The following is a 19,089-nucleotide window of genomic DNA, read 5'->3' as shown; positions in this document are numbered from 1 at the left end:
CTCTTTTTCTTTTGCACATCATCTTCTTCCCAGGTAGCAGGCACAAATATTAAAAAAACGGTAAAATTCGTCTACCTGAGATGAATTTTTTTTTTTTTTTGGATGGGTAATTCTGCCAGATAAATAAACTTCCAAATATTAGAGAACAAGAGAAGGGACACAGAACAGTCAAGACAGAACACTTTTGTTTTTGTCAATATTTCTTTAAATCCCAGTCCAGCTCCTAGTAAGACTGGACACTACTTACAACACTCCTAGAACTGCAGAAGAATGGAAACACAATAGGGAGCGAGTGGAGAGGGGGAGAAGACAGCCAGTGGCTGGCTTCAGACATTCACATACACAAAGCCAGCACCCACTGGAGTCATTAAGGCCCAGATGCCCCACTAATAGGAACAAACCCAAACACAAAGGTAGCACATGAAATGTATTTACCTATTTAAACACAGGCAGCTGGTCAAGCTAGAATGGGGAAGGTAACTGCTAATTCCTTGTACTACAAGGAAGGAATGGAGTAAAAAAACCCAAGCCCACGGGCAGGTTTTTGCTTTGTGAACCTCTGTCTGTGCTGCTGGTTAACAGTGGTAAGTATAAAAAAATCAAAGAAAAATAATCTATTTATAGAACAAGTCAGTAGTCTGAGACATTTAGAAAAAAGTAAAAACAAGTCCTTCTTTAAAAATGGATTTACTAAAACAACTGTCACCCAGGATGACCCCAAGCCCTCTGGTCCTCTAGCAAAGCCAGGGACAGCTTCAAACAAGAACTGTTGCTGATTGTACACTGGTACACATCCAGCAAAGCCAGCAGGGAGGGGGATTTGCGCTGCGAACAGTATCTGCAGACTGCTTGCTGGTATCGCTTGAGGCCATGCCCGTAGCCTGGTGATACTGGAAATAGTTGTGAGTGAAACTTTTCACAGAAGCACGTGTCAGTGTAACCTCTGAGGTAAGTGGGCTGTCTTCTTTCCTTCCCATCCCTGGGTACAGATCACAGAAGCTGGTGCCCTGGGTGCTGTACCTTCTTGCCAGCTCCATCCTGCGTGAGACAACTTTTAATGTGCAGGAGTGCAGAACTCCAAAGCCCAGAACAGGAGAGGGCACCCCTGTGGAGAGGGAAGCACTCTGCTCTTCCCAAGCTCTGGTCTAGCTAGACGCTATCAACGCTTTCTGGCCCTCCTCCTCAGGACAGGAAGATCAGCTGTTCCCCACTAAGGAAAAAATTTTGCCCAGTGGAGTAGAGTTGGGTTTCTTTTTTTTGGTAAACAGAACCTTTGCTGATTTCTGAGATCATGAGCTCCTCTGCCCTTTAGCTACAAAAGAGAAATTAAAAGAAATTCATCCACTTGCTCCCATCCTTATAGTGTTGTGTTAGCTGCCTGGATATGGAGGCAACGTAACTCTCCCAAGACATTGCCCTACTCACCGGGTTGGCATGGGGAGGCAAAAGATAACTTCCAAAGTCACCTCCTTAGGGTAACCTGACAGACCCAAAAGCTCCAGCCTATGCCCACCAATTCCAGGCCAGCTCCACTGCCAACATGTACTTCTAACACCCTGATGTGTCTAATCTAACAGCCTCGGGTTTGCTCAGTCTTTAAGAGCAACAGCCACACTCAAAGATGGAAATACTCAAGTCAAAAAACACTGGCTGCAGCTCCTAATCAGGCGGTGTCTGCATAGATGAGTCGGTACCACTGTGCCTTGACGTCCCCACGGTATGAAGGAAGCCAGCTGTAAGGAAGGGACCGACTGCTGCAGGTCTGTACATCCTTGGAAGTGAAGCTCAGTGGCTACATTAGCTTCAAACCCTCTCTCTCTGTAGGGTTTCAGTGGTCCATTTCCCAATAAGTCATTGAGTAGTTGCTAACTTGTCTCCTTAAGGTCTTCCATTGGTAGTTTGTAGCTCAATAAGAAAGGAGGAGGTGGTGCATGAGCAGGGCTACTTGGTCCCTGCATTGGCTTCTTTGCACAGTTTATACAGATGTAATCCTCATTCTCAGCCATTTCTGGAGAGACACCAACACAAACTTGATGAAACCACTCATCGCAGCCACCGTCACACTGCACCCAGTCTACCTGCAAGAGATCAGATCAGCAACACATAGCACATTACAAGGAAAGACAGACAGGCATCGTTTCTATGAAGAAAATACCTTCTGTTAAATCCACCTGATACACGTAGAACACAAAAAGCTTTTGAGCACAAAGTAATGCCCTAGAGAGCTTGTTTTAACAAGCTTCTTCAGTTTAATAAAAAACACCCCACAACACAACACACTTCCAACAAACTTTGCCCCTCTTGCATCCTTAGACACCAACAATACAAACACACGCTATTGGTATTGAGGAAGATGACACTCAGCTCTCCTCAATGAAAGACAGGTACGCTAGAACACACTTAAAATAGAAGCATGCTCAGGGACAGTTACTTCGGCATAGATGAGAGTCTACAAATATACGTCCTAAATTATATATATCCCCTTAGGCTGCACTATCAAATGGTACCTTTCGCAGCTTTAAAATTACAGAAAACAAAAGAACTTGGTTACTGCTTTTGGCTGAAAAAAAAAAAAAAAAAAGGCACATAACATCAGTGCTTTAATACTTTTCTACCAGCTAGACATTTGGTATACAGCTGGCCACCAAATGCCAAAAAATATGCACAAACTATAACTCCAAAGTGTCAGAACATTCAAGCTAAAATATTTCAATCTTGGAGCTGAACTTGCTATAGAACAATTAGGAAAAGGCATAAAAAGTAAATTAAAACTTAGGAAGAGTTACTAGATTTCTCTAGTTCCCTGAATAAAAGTGCATGTTAATTTGAGCCAGTGGGCAGAAGCTGAGATCTGAAGGATAAGGAACACATGCACTGGTACAGCTATAGGAATTGCTACTGCTGTAGTTCTGCTTCTTTCACCTTACAGGGGAATGTGAAAATGAAAATTTATTAGAAAAACAGCACTAGCAGCAAGCTATCAGCTCAAGATTTTACTTTAGTTTGTAGAAAAACTAATCCTGAACAAATTTTTAGAAGTGACTAGTAATGGACAGTAACAGCTGCAGCTTCAGTCATTACATTCCTGTATCTGCCACTTTTGACTTGCATGGCATTCACCTGTTGAATGTACAGAAACACGTCCAACCTCACGACAAGACAATCATTCCATTAAAAGCTTTGATTATACAACCAGAAATTTTACTCAGCTTCATTTACGGAAGTTTGACAAATTTAGTACAACCTTCTTTATAATATGAACTTAAAGGCACCCTCCTCCCTCTTGCAAACGCAATTTCTGTAAAAATGTACTAATATGAGCTAATTATCATCTGTGAAGTAAAGAGGATGGTGGTACAAAGACTGTATCATCTTTTGAGCGATTGAGTGTAATTTCTAACCTTGGTCCAAGCTTAAGGCTTCAAAACTGGTCTTTTAACTGGTCTTTTTAAGTGTTCAAACAAACACTTGAATTCCATGTTTCAATTTTTCAAAACAAGAAATAAGTTCTCAGTATTTGTAGTTGTTCCTACTCCCTCCTGCAAGCCAGTGCGGTATAGTGTCAATCCCAATTGTTAGGGAGCGTTTTTTTCTTCTTTCCAAAAAGCAGAAAAAAAAAATTAACCCCCCCCATTTTTCTGATCGCAATTAGTCTGTGTTAAAAGCTGACGACCAGAATAGGCAGTACCACAGAGAGGGGCTCATCAAGTTCCTTTTGTAATAATCAAATCTGGTCTAAAAATCACTGATACTTATCTCCAACCAGAAAAGTGAGGCACTGCAGTTTATAGATCCCTCAGCCTGCATCATCACCGTTCAGAGACTGAATGCAAGAAATACAGAAAATTTACTTCATTTAGGAACATCACAAATCCTACTTCTGCTCAGAAACACACTGAAGTCAGGAATATTTGTCGCTGAGACAAAGAATTAATCCTTTGAATCAGCCAATAGCTAGCAAAAAACTACACAGCTTGAAGAGGTTAAACTTCCACCCAAGAGTACCTTTTCCCATATTCTACTTTTCCATCTTCTCCTGTTTTAAAGTACCTAAGACAATAAGGAAGTTCTATAGTGTTGTTATCTACTACATCTGTGTACCTACCCCAAGTACTACTCAATCCCCTCTCATTTCTAATCACAACACTTTTGTCATGCCGTTCAACCTAATTATCAAATTGCACTGAGGTTTTTGACTTTGCCTATGGAATTGCCTATGACACAACTAAATGAAAACTCACTTTGTCCTTGCAGGGTCTCTGGCAGTTCTGGGCAGCACATACAGCGTTCTCGTCATCCGACTCTTCCGCTCCTGACCAGTCGTACTTCGATGGAATATCTAGAACCTTCTTCTCTCTTTTTTTCTCTGTGCTCTCCTTTGCTAGTTCCACCTTTGCGACAACTGCCTTCTCTCGCTGCTTCTTCTTCCGCTCCTCTTCCTTAGCCAGTTTCTTTGCCAGCTTATTCAGCTCCTTTGTCTTATCCATGGTGAGTTTTAGCTTCTTCTTCTTGGGTTTTTCCATTTTTTTCAGCTCTTTAGATTTCTGTTTCAGATCTCCAAAGAACTGCTCTGCTCTCTCCAGCTTTCGTTTCCGCTTCCTCTCAGAAGAGTCTCTCCCTCTCATTTTCAGCGGTTTCTCATCCATGCTGTCATCCTTCATAGAAAGGGTGAAAAGAGATTATTTTTTTTTTCAAATGCAAATTTCCATATACTGCAAACCCATGGTTTGAGAGGTGTACTTACCTCCACCATTACCCTGACATGCTACGAAGAAACTGTTCAACAACATACTGTTACAAATTCTAAACAAAAAGGGGCTCAACTTTATTTTCACCATACTAGAAAAAAGTATTTGTTAAATGGTATCAACTGTGTCAAAGTGCAATGAATAAAACACGTCCAGCAGAAAAAGTAAATCATCAGCAAGGGTAAGGAGGCAGAATAAGCAATAATTACAACTCCCTTCTCGCATTGCTTTTTAATGAAAGTTGAGAAGATTAATCATTTGTTAAAAGCTCTTGCTTATTTTTCATCCTAGGTCAGTCTTGCCTGTAATTATTTTTGAGAGAAAGCAATTGCTATTCTGGAGATTAAGAAAGAGCAATTGGTGAATTCTTAAAATGTATCATCAACTCATGCAAGAGAAGAAAGTAACAGATCCATTATTTGAATAGCTTCCAAACCGCCACACGTTGTAAATATCCTGGCGTCATTAACAACTCTTAAATAGCAGATTCAGATGAGAAGTGAGGCTTAAAATTGGCAAACTTCGTCACTGCAGGTAACATCCACAGTGACAAGTCCTATTTATATCTAAAAGATTCACATGTATAGCCCCTTTGTACAAACAGGACTGACTCAATTTCAGTTAATCCAGCTATATACTTTAACCTTAATAATTATTAATGAATTAAGGACACACTATAAGCCAGTAAGGAAAGACTTTGTTTACTGTACATTACTTAATATAGCTACTCTGCCCAAAAGCAAATCCTCTGAAGATTATCGTATGAAAGTCTACCTATTTTGCATGTATATAGACATAGAAAGGTATTCAATTCAAAATTAATAGTTCTGGTCAAACAAGTATTCATAAGGGTTAATCAGAAAATATTATCACACACATACCCTCTTACCCCCACCCCACCAAAAAAAAAAGCTGTGTTCAACTGTTAATATAAGTCTGGCATACTATTTATAAATTGCTATTTGCTGGCATTCAAACATCAAATTGATTCTTCAATCAATTTCATGCCAAAACCATTACATTAAAAGAACATGAAGCTTATGATGTGAAGCACTTGGGTCAAAACATAGTAAAGCAGCACTTCTTCAGGGGCGGGGTCTGCTTTATACCACTGTCCTAACTAATGGCAGTTCAGCAACACTTTGACTTATCCATTTTGTATGGATGGCACTCGGAAAATGAGACAACCGATTAACACGCTCATCTAACCTCACTGTTCATACCACGTAACCTTCCATGCTGTGCACCGTACACTACTAAAAAGCCAAGAAAGAACCATCTGAAAATGCAGTTCAGTAACACAAAAAGCAATCATATACTCTGTAACCACACATGGTGTAACTGACCCCCAACCTCAGCTGACAGGTAATAAAGGATGGGTCCCAGCGCAGCTCTTCGACACTTTACCTTCTCTTCCAGTACACAGCCCTCATTCAAACACACCACTTACCCACTGCATGAATGAGGCTAAGCAATTTGAACTAGACCTCAGAATCAGATAACCCTGCCTCATTCACTGTCAGCAGAGCAGTGATCAGCACATCTTCACAGTATATGAATAAAAAAATTGCTATGTCTGTTATTCTGAGGAAAAAGAGGAATCTTATGACCTGCATTACCAAACCACGTTTTATTACAAAAGTGTTCTTTCCCCAGCAACATCAGAAGTTCAGCAACATGCAACTATCAACTTATATAAGGTAAGTGTAAACTTTCCACCTTCCTAAATGTTTCTTGTAATTCTTTTGCAATTTTGATTCCAAGCATAATCAAGAACAGCGCTTCCTTCCCTAACCTTGTATTTTCTAAAATAAGCTTTGCATATGGAACTGCCTGAGAAAACTGTTCCAAATGTGGTTAATTGTGGAGGACAGTGCTACAGCATCAGCGCTCAAGAACTGAATTTTTGGATCTCTTATTCTGTTATTTTCTGGAATATACTATTCCCCAACTGAAATCCAAACATTTCAAGTAACTAAGCACTCAACTACCCAAGATTATATTTAAAACAAAAACCAAAACCCCCACCCAAACACCAATAATGTGGATGGGTTTTTTTCCTATACCAGAATATTTCAAGTTCCATACCTCCATGACATGAAGGAACCTGTCCTCAGAGGGTGGATGAGTAGCCTGCAAAATCCGCCAGATGTGTTGAGTCTCATCCAGGGATACCTCTAGCAGATCTCCTACCATCATTAGATCTTCTAGCTGAGCTTTCGCTCCAGGTGACAGCTCCAATACAGGGGGCTCCAAACTGCGAGGTACCAGTGGACTCTTCCGAGGCTGCTTCCTTGGAGTGCTAGAACCTTTCACACAGGAGGCAAGTCACATAAGGATAAAAGGAAGAGATCAAAAACAAAGGAAAGACACACTTTTCACAATAACAATCTAAGGAGAGAGACAATCCCAAGCAAGGAACATTGACACAGGTTTATATATCGGACATCAGGAAACTAACTGCAATGTAACTCTACTTCTTACAAACAACGTATCCTCTACAACTAGCACAGGTAACAGAGCAGTTCCCCTCCTTACTGACTGCTCATCCCAGCTATCTGTTCAATTTTATCTCAACGTATACAAAAGCAAATACCTTGAGAGCAGCTTTTAGAAGCAGACGAATACGCATGTTCAGCACAGAATGAGGGAGCAGTCCACATGTGTGTCACCACTTCCTCTGATTTAATGGGGATTTCCTCATCACAAAACAAATTGGGCTCCAAGCTGCTAGAAGATTTTACACTGGCATTGTCCTGAAAAAGACCCGCAGAAAACATGCAACATCTGGATCCAGAAAATACCTACTTCAAAATAAACACTACTAAGACTGACCAGTCTGCTGTTCTTAAAACCCTACTTCGAAGCACCCCACCAGAGACACCAAGACCGCATGCAAAAGGTACAAGTTACATCCCTACTTAGCCTGGAGAAGGATGAGAGGGGACCTTATCAACACTTAGAAATACCTAAAGGGCAAGTATCAAGACGATGGGGCCAGGCTCTTTTCAGTGGTGCCCAGTGACAGGACAAAGGGCAATGGGCACAAGCCGGAGCACAGGAAGTTCCATCTGAATAGGAGGAGGAACTTCTTTACCCTGAGGGTGACAGAGCACTGGAACAGGCTGCCCAGAGAGGCTGTGGAGTCTCCTTCCCTGGAGATATTCAAAACCTGCCTGGACGTGATCCTGTGCAACCTGCTCTAGGTGAACGTGCTTTGGAGGGGTAGTTGGACCAGGTGATCTCCAGAGGTCCCTTCCAACTCTCACTATTCTGTGATTCTGTGTATATAGTGGATGAACGCAGCAACTACGGAGACAGGCCAATAGATTTATAGCTAGTGCATAAAACACTGGACAATTTTCCTCACTCAGCAGTTCCTCAAGTATGGTCTTCAAAAGTCAGCACAATGAAAAGAGGCTTACTCTTAGCCTACATAATTTTTTTTTTGCTTGAAAAATTTCACTGCAAGACCATAAAGACTGGCACCTTTACTAAAGCAAGGGTACGCTGAGTAAATAATGGTTACTCTAGAAAGAAATTATTAAAGATCTTACATGTGAGGGAAAAACAGGGTATTCCAGCACAGCAACAAGTATCAATGCAATGGTAAACAATCAAGCATTGCCCTGGGATCAGGACTTTTATGGCAGTCTTGAAACATTTTAAGATAGCACCAAACACTGAAAGGAAGAGGACTGTAACACTTGAGACTGTTGCGAGTATTTCTGTGAACAGAATAGTGATGGCTTTGGCTTGTGCTCAGCTCAATGCAGTGTGCAGGATGGCTGCCTGACTTTTGAGATGCATTACACTCTGAAACGGGATGCATGCCTTCAAGTGCAGGTGGATCCATTAAGAGAAAAGAGATTAGGAACCTCTGAGCAGCTTTGTTTGACTTTGCATTACATTAGGCAGAGAATCCAGAGAAGGCACAAGCCCATCTGAGTAGATTCCCTGATGCCCCCTAGTACTAATTTCTCCCTCTTCTTACTCACCCCTGCAGGGGAAATCACTAAGGATAATCTCCTCAATCAGTTGTCTATTTCCACAGCACCTTCCAGAACTTAGTTATCCCACCACATTTGTGATGAAACTGGCCAACAGGTTAAACATACTTAGCATGCCACGTAAGACTGAAATCTTTCAGAAAACAGCAAAACCCAAGAAGTTGGCTTAAAAGAAGAGAAAGGCTGTAGAGCAGTTATTGACAATATTTACCTGAACATTAGCTGTGTGGGTCCCAAAATGGCCAACTCAGGAAATTGTACCACCCAGACACTGTCATTTCATGACAAAAATGGAGTTTAAGAATGGTAATCTCTCTCTGGCTTTCAGTTACAGTCTTAAAAGGAAGTGAAGTGCTCACTAACAATTTCAGTACAGAACTAGAAGTGGGAAATTCATGTTTAAATTGCCCAGATGGAAAGGTGGAATAAATATATTCAAAGAGAGGAAGATATTTCTCCCTACATAGTAGGTTGGTATCTCATACAGTATTTTGTTCTGGATATCATATTATAGTAGATTAAAGAAAGTTCAGGGCCAATAGGGAAATTAATAAAAATCACCATTTGGCAGCCATAGGCGACATAGGTGCAAAGGAATGAGAAAAAAATACATGAGAAAAAAATTAAGGCAATTATGAGATGAAGAAATATTACAGTAAATTTGACCAGTGAATCAGTCAGATTGCTTGCAATAAATCTTAAAACAAGTCTAGCTATTGCGCTCAATAATGAACTATTTGCTGGCAAGAATCATGTTTTAATTTGAAGAAGCACGATATAATCAAACAGGCCTTTTTACATGTGTTTTTGTAACCACTGTTGTACTTTAGATGTTCAAGACCATGGTTTTGGAAATATAGCCTATGGACCCTTAGCGATCCAAGGATTACTTCTACAAGATCCACAAGAAGGTATTAAGAGCAAATTCATATATGATGCATCATGATCTATAACCTTTTTTTTTTTAAAAAAAACCCACATCACTCCATTGGAAAATGTTTATAGATCATAAACTGAAAACATCCAACCTCTGAAAGCCAACAGTATAGAAATAATTAAAGTCTGAGCAACTTTGCTGCTTCTAGTTTAGACCTGAAGAATTTGGTTGACTGAAAATTTGTCTTCTATCCCAACCACGTTAGCTGACCTAACAAGACATTTCTGGTCCTTATCAGCTTTGCTTCGACAGATTTTTACTTTTAGGTTTTTACAACTACATATCGCGATGGACATTCAAATCAAAGGGGTTAAGTAACAGATTTTGAAACCGTGACAACAGAGTCATTAAACAAATGAAATTACACTCCCGCATAACCTGAGAAGCATACAACGTCTTTCTTGACATATGCTTTATCACAGCCTCAGAAAATGCCACATCTTTCAGAAATGCCTTATTATGACTCTTGATGCAAAGAACAGTTTGGAATTATTTTTTTTTTTAAATATATAAAGCTAATTTAATTAAAAGCTGTAACATCCAATTGCAATGTACTCTTCTTGGCATCTCACATAATACTAACACAAATGGGTGTATTTGCAAAAAGCTGCTTAGAAACAACATATTAAAAATAAGAGATTGAGGCAAATTATACCTGGAAAACTTGCTGTTCCTTTACAAACCAGAAAATCTGCCTTAGAAGAATTTACTTAACCACACTGCCTTTTAAATTAGCATCTTTTAAGACAGATATGACACTATTGCTAAAAAGAACACTGTACAAGAAGAAACAGTGGCATTGCTTTTGTTTCTACATATCTCAAAAGAACACTTCAGAAGTTCTGAAGTTAAATACATCACACTGAAAACAGCTGGCTATCTCTACAATTGCCTTTTCTCATGATAGTTCTTCTCTAATTAAAATATTTAAAAAATTTAACTGCAGCTACAATTACTAAACTGAAACCAGACACTAATTTTACAATGTGATCCAGACATCTAGTTCTGAGTATTTGCACACATTCAAAATGGAACAGATTTATCTCCTTCATATGAGGGCTAAATGAAGAGAAATGTATGGAAATGTTAAAGAAGCTCTGGCATCAGGAAACTTCTTACAGTGCACGCAGTTTTCAAAGATTCCGTTTTTTTGCTGTAGCAAAAACTGTTGAAGATCTCTCCATATAGACACCTACTCATAGTTATGATTCATTGTATCTCTCAGTGGGGCATAAAGACAACGCTCACCTTCCATGGTATTATACACACAACTCCCTTGAGAAGTGTATCTTTTTGCTTAGCACTAAGAAGTACCTTTTGAAACTCAATCACAGGACATTTGGAAACTCTGAATATAAACATTACAAGACTTCTTAATAGCCCAGAGCTGAGACATTCAGATGAAACCACAAAGTACCTCTTCTGTAACAGCAGCCCAGCCAGAATGCACAAAGATAGCTTAAGATATGGAAAATATTCTTAAATAAAGTGAATTAATAAAACATACGTGTTCTGTATTAACTTCATGTAGACAAGTCACACTGGACTACTTACCTTTATGTCATAGCCATACGTCTCCCTGATGTCTTCATCAGAGTCTGTCTCTTCATCATCATAATCCAAAGTCTGCCGTGGGGATGAGGACACACTCCCTATCACTCTGTTAAACGCTGATTGCTGGAAACTAGTCAAGTGTCCCTAAAACAAAAATGGAATACGGGAATGAAACAATAACATTTCCAGAAAAATCTATAAAAAAAGCTGAGTTATTGACAAAGAAAACAGTGTTTCTTTCGGCCTGAGGATAACTGCCTGGACAGTCACATAAAAGCCTAGTTACAGCAAGATGTGAAAAAAAAAAAATAGGGAAATACCCGAGGAAAAGGTTACATTACATTTTATTTCCATGTTTATGAATAATAGTGACTAGAAAGTTCTACATACTGCTGTTCAGTGCTTCCAAATTACAGCCTGTGGTTGTACAGACTTCCTCACCACAGCATTACCTGATTACTGGTCTCAATCTCAAGATGAAGAGGTCAGCCGTAAAGTACCAGTGGTTGCCTATAGTCCTCACTGAGGCTTACTAACAAGACACCAAATGCCTGAGAATGACAATCCATGAGAAATTACAAATATTGAGACCTTCAATTCTGTCAAGATGGAAATGGAATTTGGACACCAAAGCAGCCACTGCTTTACACATCTTCAGATCCTTAGCCAGCTGTTATATCTGAACACACGTCTCTTACAAAGCACCTTAGAGAGTTGCTATTGTCAGTGAGTACAAAGTAACATGCCTGTTCCTGGAGCAGCCTGTAACTGACTGAAGCCAGCCATAGCGTGAGGAGCACTGAACTGGATAATTTTGGTATGTCTAATTCTCAGCCTTTAACTCCCCTCCCCCTCTCCCCCAAGCTTCTCCAAGAAAGGTAAGGCATTTCGACACACTGCAGAAGGACAAGCACAGTAAAGAGCAAGATATCCACATCCCTACCTGCAGGTCTGGGTTAGCTGCTGCTTTCTGTAGCTCTGCACTGATTATTTTCTCCGTTTTCTCCCGTGCTGCCTGCTCCACCATTCGCTGGCTGAGCACAGAAAGCTTAGCCAAAGCAGAGGACAACTCGTCAGTGGCCAAAGCCTGCCGCGCCCGGTCCTGCCAACTCATGGCACGTTCTGTCAAGCACTGCAATGCCTCCCCTTCCGGCAGCCGTACGGGCAGCTTCTGCAGGGACACCAGCAGAGACAGTATTGTCTCAAGCCGTGGCCTTCGAGAACGCATGCAAAGTGGACAAAGAAACTTCACTTCTTTGGCCTGCCAACTAGAGCCCTTCTTCTGAGAACTTGTTTTGGGAAGGGGCACGCAGCCACTATGAAACCAGTCTTTGCACAGCTCGCACTGTAGCATGAATCCACTAGCTGTTTTGCGACAGATACAGAATTTGACTTCTTCGATCCGATCCACCATAGTCATCTTGGCCAGGTTAGCTGCCCTGAGAGCATGCATGGCTTCAATCTCCTTCTGCTCCCGCTCCTTGAATATAGCCACCTACACGGCAAAGACAAAAAACAGTTCATGACATTCACAGCTAAGAGAGATCGGATTTTATTAGCACCGTAGGAAAAGAAAAAAAAAAATTATCAAGAGATCTTCCCTGTTAAACTAGCCCTAAATTTAGGAATTGTGTGATCTAATTAATACTTTAGCTGAAATACCTCCTCCTCAATTACTCCTTACTCCCCTGGGTCCTTCTGACAGAGATTCTATGCAAACTTTAGATAACATTCTCCATATCTACCAAATTTCTGAAGTTCATAATTAAATCTGTCATAAGGCCACCACAAGGTTTTGACTCCAGGAAAGAAGTCAGAATTGGTCCAACCATCTGCCTACCGGCACAAAGCAGCTGAGTATTGTTTTAATCTTGACTCAGCACCAGGGGCATCTGAGTGACCACAGCTCTCCTGAAGCAACTTGTATTTCCTCAGTGTCTCCATCCAAGTAAATACAGCAAACCATACTAAGGTAAAATAGACTGTGTATATGCCACATCAATGACCCCGCATATATTTTCTTTGTTCCCAGAGAAAGGGCAGCCAGACAACAGCAAATTCTTCTGATACACTCCATCAATATCCTCCCAACAAGGAAGAATCAAATATAACATATCCCCCCCCGCCAGCTCAGTTTCCATGACCAAACACTTAGAGTCTGCCCTCAAAATCAACCTAACCAAGTACGTCTCAGTACTGTTTAAAGTGGAGCTGCACCTCATTCCACATTATTTTGATGGGATTTCAATAAATGTTAATAATATTAGATCAGCAGCCACAGATATTAACCCAAGAGCATTTAAGTCTTACACATAGCCCAATACATACTAAATACCAGCACTTAAGACTCTGAACTGTGCTTCCCTCTACTTCCACTGCAATCAAAGCTGAACTATATTCTTGTGTCAAACATCGTATTATGAGATATTTGTTTCAGTGAGATTCATTTATCAGTTCTAGACACATTAGAGACAAATGAAACCCATGTATGAGAAGACACTACCTTTCATTGCTCCTTACCACAGCTGCAGTGTCTCTGGCCTCCTCCAGCCCATCCTCAAGCTCACTTAGAGATTCCAAGTCAAGATCTTTCTCCTTTTCCTTCTCCATCAATTCCTTTGCCCTCTTCCGCCTATTCTTACTGCTCCCATAAACACCAATATCAGTCCGAGGGCTCAGGACCTGTAAACCAAGAAAATTTATACTGTCAGAGCCAAGGATGCCAAGAACAGAAAAAAGTTCTAATCTATAACATTATGATTTCAGGGACACATATGAGAACATCTAATACAGCAATTACACCAGAGTCACCAGAGAGCAAAAAATACTCAGCAATCTCTTTGGTATCTGTCAATTAATACTAGGAAGAAGAGAAATAAACAGAAAAGGATACAAGTATTTCATACGTATGGAATTTTAACGTAATCAGCACCACAGTGACGTGGTAGGTCAACTTGAAAGCCACTGTATTTTCGGTATTAAACTACAAAATCTATTTGGATTAAGGTATCATATATATAGCTAACAAATACTGTACGCAGTTAGATGCCAGTGGTTTAACATTCACTTCAAGTGCCTTCATCAATTGCAAGTCTTACAAGATCTGCTATGATTTCATATTTACATCAGCAAAACTAAAAACATAAGTTATAAGCCTTTTAATATCAAAACACGAGAGGCTGCAAAGCACTTTTAAGGATAAAAATTAAATGTTAAGTAATCTTCATTAGTTGGACGGCACACTTAGAAAATCTAGCAAATCAAATTCAATATAGGAAGGTTCAGATTGATGCATTTAGGAAAACAGTCAAACGCAAAACCAAAACATATGAAATAACTAGTTAGGTAGAAAAAATACAGAGAAAAAATCTGGACCTAGAGTACATGATAAGCTGCACTGAAATGAGTGTGATGTTGTTGCAATAGAGGCAGATTCCATAGGGAAATGTTAAACAGCAGCATCCCCTTGGAGACACAAGATGTAATTATTGCATTTCACATGGCACTAGGGAAGCCTTAGTCAGAGGATTCTGTCTGGTTTTGGACATCACACTAAAAGTGAAGACAAACCGCAGACAATAGCAACAAGACAAGAGTATGAAAAATACAGCCTACAAGAAAGTGTTGAAAGAACTGGAAAGAGAAGGCTGTCAAGTAGATATGATAAATCTTCAAACACATGAATGACTTTTTATTAAAATAAAGACAATGACTACATTCATTGAAGTGAAATAAACAGTAACTGACTTATTTCGTAAGCTGTTTAACTATAAGAAAAAGTTTCCAATCTATTTTCTTAGAATTTAAGCAGTGGAACAAGGTAAACATCCATCAATTAAAGATATCTTCTATGTCCATTTCAGGCCCTACATTTCTACACTTACAGAAAAAAAAAAAAGAAATCCTTTTCTTTCCCTCCCAAAAAGGAAAATTTTAATCTGTTTCTTCAAAAGTTAACAGCTGAGGTTGTCTATACATAAAAACCCAAACACAGACTTTTTGCCTTTTTCATTCTTTTAACCCAAGAACAGCTGAAGTTTTTTACTATATTCTATTAACAAAAGGAGCTGTAATATACTGCAACTGAACCAGCTGTTCCCTCCAGACCACAGAGCGCCATCAAGATCATTTCTGAAGGCTGACACAGAAGTGACTGTTGCTCACCTGTAACAGACTGTAGCTTGAGTTCTTCTTCAGGAAGGTCCTGCCTGTGCGCTCCCTCCAGGCACGTGCTGCAGCTACCTGTGACTCCAGCTGCGGCAGGGCATCAAGACGCACTGGTATTGGGCGGCCTTTGGCAGACAAGCTCTCGAGTTGCTCCAGGTAGGCATAGTTGCTCCCATTCTGTGGTAAAACACATTTTTCTAAGCCAATGATTCCACCATTACATCAGTGGCCAGCTTAATTTCAAGCCACATGCTATTTTGTCACTGACTAAAATAAAAGTTCCATAGGAAAGGAAAGGAGGGCAATGTTTCAATCTTACAGATATTTTAAAAAACTCTCTCATACAGTTTTTAATGGTCATTTGGACATGGCCAGCTGGCTTAGGGAGTAAGACAACATTCCATTTCTAGACAGTTGTCTTAAATGCTGTCTGCTTAACAGCAAGCTACTGTATCTGAGAGTTGTACAGGGGATGATGTGAAATCAACCGGGATTTTCACTTCAGTTCCCAACAAATACTTGATATAAGAATAGCAGTAGCAGTCCAGAGATCAACACCTAGAAATATCAGAGAAGTCATATGTCCCCTTTGGATCAAGTTCTGTGGGTAGACCGATAGAAGGGGAGGCTACTGAACTAACCATGTCATAACTTCATCTATCTCAGACTGAAATTCTGACCATCAGTAACATTAAACCTCACACTATTTTGGGGAGAAAAAACAAACAAACAAACCAGCCAACCATTTCCATAGCCAGCTCCAAAACTGAAGACCTGCAAGCAGAACATTTGCTGCTGCAGCTAAGTACTTCCAGCGACAGTATGCAGAACAGTTTCAATACCAAAACCCCTTTGAGAGTTACACTTTTATCATAACGAATTTGCCAGCTTTCATATTCCCCATGAAATACATAAAGGGAAGGGAAATAAAAACTGGATAGCCAATGGGGAAACAGCAACATAAAAAGAAAAATAAATTCAAGCATGCAAGCTGCAGTAAGCACATTTAACAGCTATTGTAAGGCTTCCCTTCAGGTCACCTTTGAGGGTAGAGGGGCTAAGAACAAAGAACAAGTCTAAATAAAAGGATGCAAGCAGAAGATTCCAGTCCCTGCTGTAACCCCTACCTGAATGGCCTCCACTTTGGCTGTCCAGTCTCTAGCCCGCTGCAGGGCTTCTTTCAGCGCCAGCACATTGGGCAGGTAAGCAGGGATATTCTTTGCTTCGTTCACGATGCCCTCCAGAGCCATCATACTTTGGCGTGGTCTAGAGTAAGAAAAACCGAATTCCAGCCTTCTCTCAAAATGCCAGTCAACTACAGCCATAAATTTGAACAGGCTGTTGATGCAACTTCATCACTACACTGAAGCGTAGGATACCATAGCTCTATCCTTGGAGGGCGCTACTGGCTACCAAAGAACAGGAGAGGTGAGAAAGCTGATGGACTTCACACAATCAAGTTCAAAAGGGCAGAGCATCAGAACTGTTTAACATCGAGGAAGCTGTCTTGTGTAGTATACTCTGGTTTTTGTTGAGGGGGATGAATAGCAAAGACAACAGCAACACTCATGGCCTCCTGCCACTGTGCAACATGATAGGGAATCAACTCTTCTGCAACTCATCAACAACCTCAAATCCAACTTGAGCAATCAAACTGCTGAGAGGTAAAAAAACCACCAACAAAACAAAACCCAACACTCTACAGCTTCAAAGCCCCTACTTTTCACCACACTCCTCAAAAGAGGCCAACAATGCCGTAAGCGTGTGACCTGTAAGAACAGTTTGCAAAGGAACACTCACCTGGCCTGCAGGCAGACCTTGGCCTTCTCCTCCCACCTCTCTGAGACTGTAAGCAGCTCCTGTAGCTCAGCCATGGCTTTCTCTACAGCATGATGTGGTGCCAAGCCCACACCCGAGTCAATCAGCTTTTTCATCACATCTAGGGTGACCCTCTGAGGATCCAAGAGGGTGGACCTAACCTCATCCAGCCACCGTGCCTGCTGCAGTTCTTGCTTCAGCCTTGGCAGTTCAGGAAGCTCCACATAAAGGCCAGAGCCCATGTCTATCAACTCCTGCAGCTTGGAAGAGTCTGGGATCTCATCCATCATAGCTTCTTGAGCACGCTCATGAAATTCTTCCACATCATCAAGCAGATTCTGAAGTAACATACAGTACAAATCAATTAGGAAAAAATGCCCAAAGAATCAAAAGGGAAAGCTGACCTAGGGATCAGTCAGCTATGAATTTGTATGTGATCATCACATAATCAGTCAGAGCTTCTACACACAATGCCAGCTAGTTGTCACAAGCTATCAGTTCTGGCATTAAGCAACAGACTGTCTAAACTCATCTTGTGGCCTAATGTTTCATACACCAGACATATTAGTTGCAAACTCTGCACCTGAAATAATACAATTGCAAATAACTACAGCTCCCAAGAAAACAGAATATTAAGCACTGCCCAGTCAACATGAATTTTAAAACAGTGAGGAGAAAGGGGACTTCTGTAAACAGATCACCCTTTCAATCTAGTGTTGGGGGCATTACAGCAATGATGGTAATACACAACAGAACAAACATGCTGAGAAGAAAGAATAAACCAGAGTTGTAGGAGGATGCGAATACCAAAAGATCATTAAAATAACGATGGTCAAGTTTGAAATTACTATTTCCTAAAGCAGCCCCACCACTTAAACACATCAGGGTTTTATTGCACAAAGGAAAGAAATGAAAATGCAAAATTCTCTAATGAAAGGAGACAATTTCACAGAAATCCAACTGCACTGCTGCAGTTGTCCTCATCCTCATGTTTTGGTACTGCAATGAAAAAAAAAAAATCAAAGACAGCAAACAGGAAAGAATCTCTGCAGGAGATTCATTCAAGGACATTCAACCAGTATACTCAATTGATTCACGCCTGAGTCTCTTACAAAAAGACAGGTATTTCTGATAGCAAGTCGACGGCACAGTGAGGAGCAAAACCTGCATTTCCTAACCCTTAGCTTACTGCCCTTTTTGTCTGACACTGCTGCTCATGACAGCCTGGAAACCAGTAGACATTTACAAAAAAAGAACAAGGTCCACATTATAAAGATTTTGATTTAGGGAACATATGCTGAACACTTCACAGTGACAACAATAAATTATTACAGTTTAATAATTATATTGCCTTTTGTGTTAGAAAATACTCATCATCAAACATGACAACTACTCTGCAATTCATTATGATGGACAATTGCATTCAAATGCCATGCTGAAAGTCAGTGCTTAAGTATAAGTGATCGTTATCAGACTTCATTCAGAAACTAAAAGACTATGGTTTCTAAAATAATATTTATTTTATTGGCTAGTCATTATGTTGAACTTCAAGGACATACACATGCACAGAGAGAGCACTTTAACAGAACCAGTACCCCAAGACTGGGAAGCAGGGGAAGAGAGTTGGGAGAAAATATTTAGATGAAAAATGCAAACTAAAACTGTTAAGAGTTTATTGTATGCCTGCAGCTCTGTCATCCATGAACTATGTCTTAATTATAAGCATGTTTTAAATACATTAGAAACAAAAAACACCTTTGAGAACAATCTTATATGTCTATTAATAGATGATGATAAAATTTAATGAATAAATATTAGTAAATATTTCTGGTTTGTATGTGGAAAAAGTGTAGTA

General features: G+C 40.2%; 1 protein-coding gene across 2 annotated transcripts in view; it reads right to left on the bottom strand.

Moving 5' to 3' along the window:
* Positions 1–414: 414 nt before the first annotated feature.
* KDM5A (lysine demethylase 5A) overlaps positions 415–19,089 on the bottom strand; it is a 50,940-nt gene continuing 32,265 nt past the window's right edge. For both annotated transcript variants that reach the window (XM_086479418.1, XM_086479426.1), the window contains exons 19-28: positions 17,217–17,572; positions 16,544–16,682; positions 15,414–15,593; positions 13,770–13,931; positions 12,193–12,744; positions 11,250–11,393; positions 7,345–7,504; positions 6,837–7,057; positions 4,242–4,655; positions 415–2,078 (exon numbers count right to left, since the gene is read on the bottom strand). In XM_086479418.1, coding sequence (XP_086335544.1) covers positions 1,866–2,078; positions 4,242–4,655; positions 6,837–7,057; positions 7,345–7,504; positions 11,250–11,393; positions 12,193–12,744; positions 13,770–13,931; positions 15,414–15,593; positions 16,544–16,682; positions 17,217–17,572 — 2,541 coding nt within the window. In that variant the 3' untranslated portion in view covers positions 415–1,865. The remainder of the gene's footprint in view (positions 2,079–4,241; positions 4,656–6,836; positions 7,058–7,344; positions 7,505–11,249; positions 11,394–12,192; positions 12,745–13,769; positions 13,932–15,413; positions 15,594–16,543; positions 16,683–17,216; positions 17,573–19,089) is intronic.

This window comes from Leptosomus discolor, chromosome 1 (assembly GCF_034619465.1).
Source record: "Leptosomus discolor isolate bLepDis1 chromosome 1, bLepDis1.hap2, whole genome shotgun sequence".
NCBI classification, from domain to species: Eukaryota; Metazoa; Chordata; class Aves; order Leptosomiformes; family Leptosomidae; genus Leptosomus; species Leptosomus discolor.
Note: the sequence above shows the minus strand (reverse complement) of the source record. Positions and strands in the feature narration are given on the sequence as shown.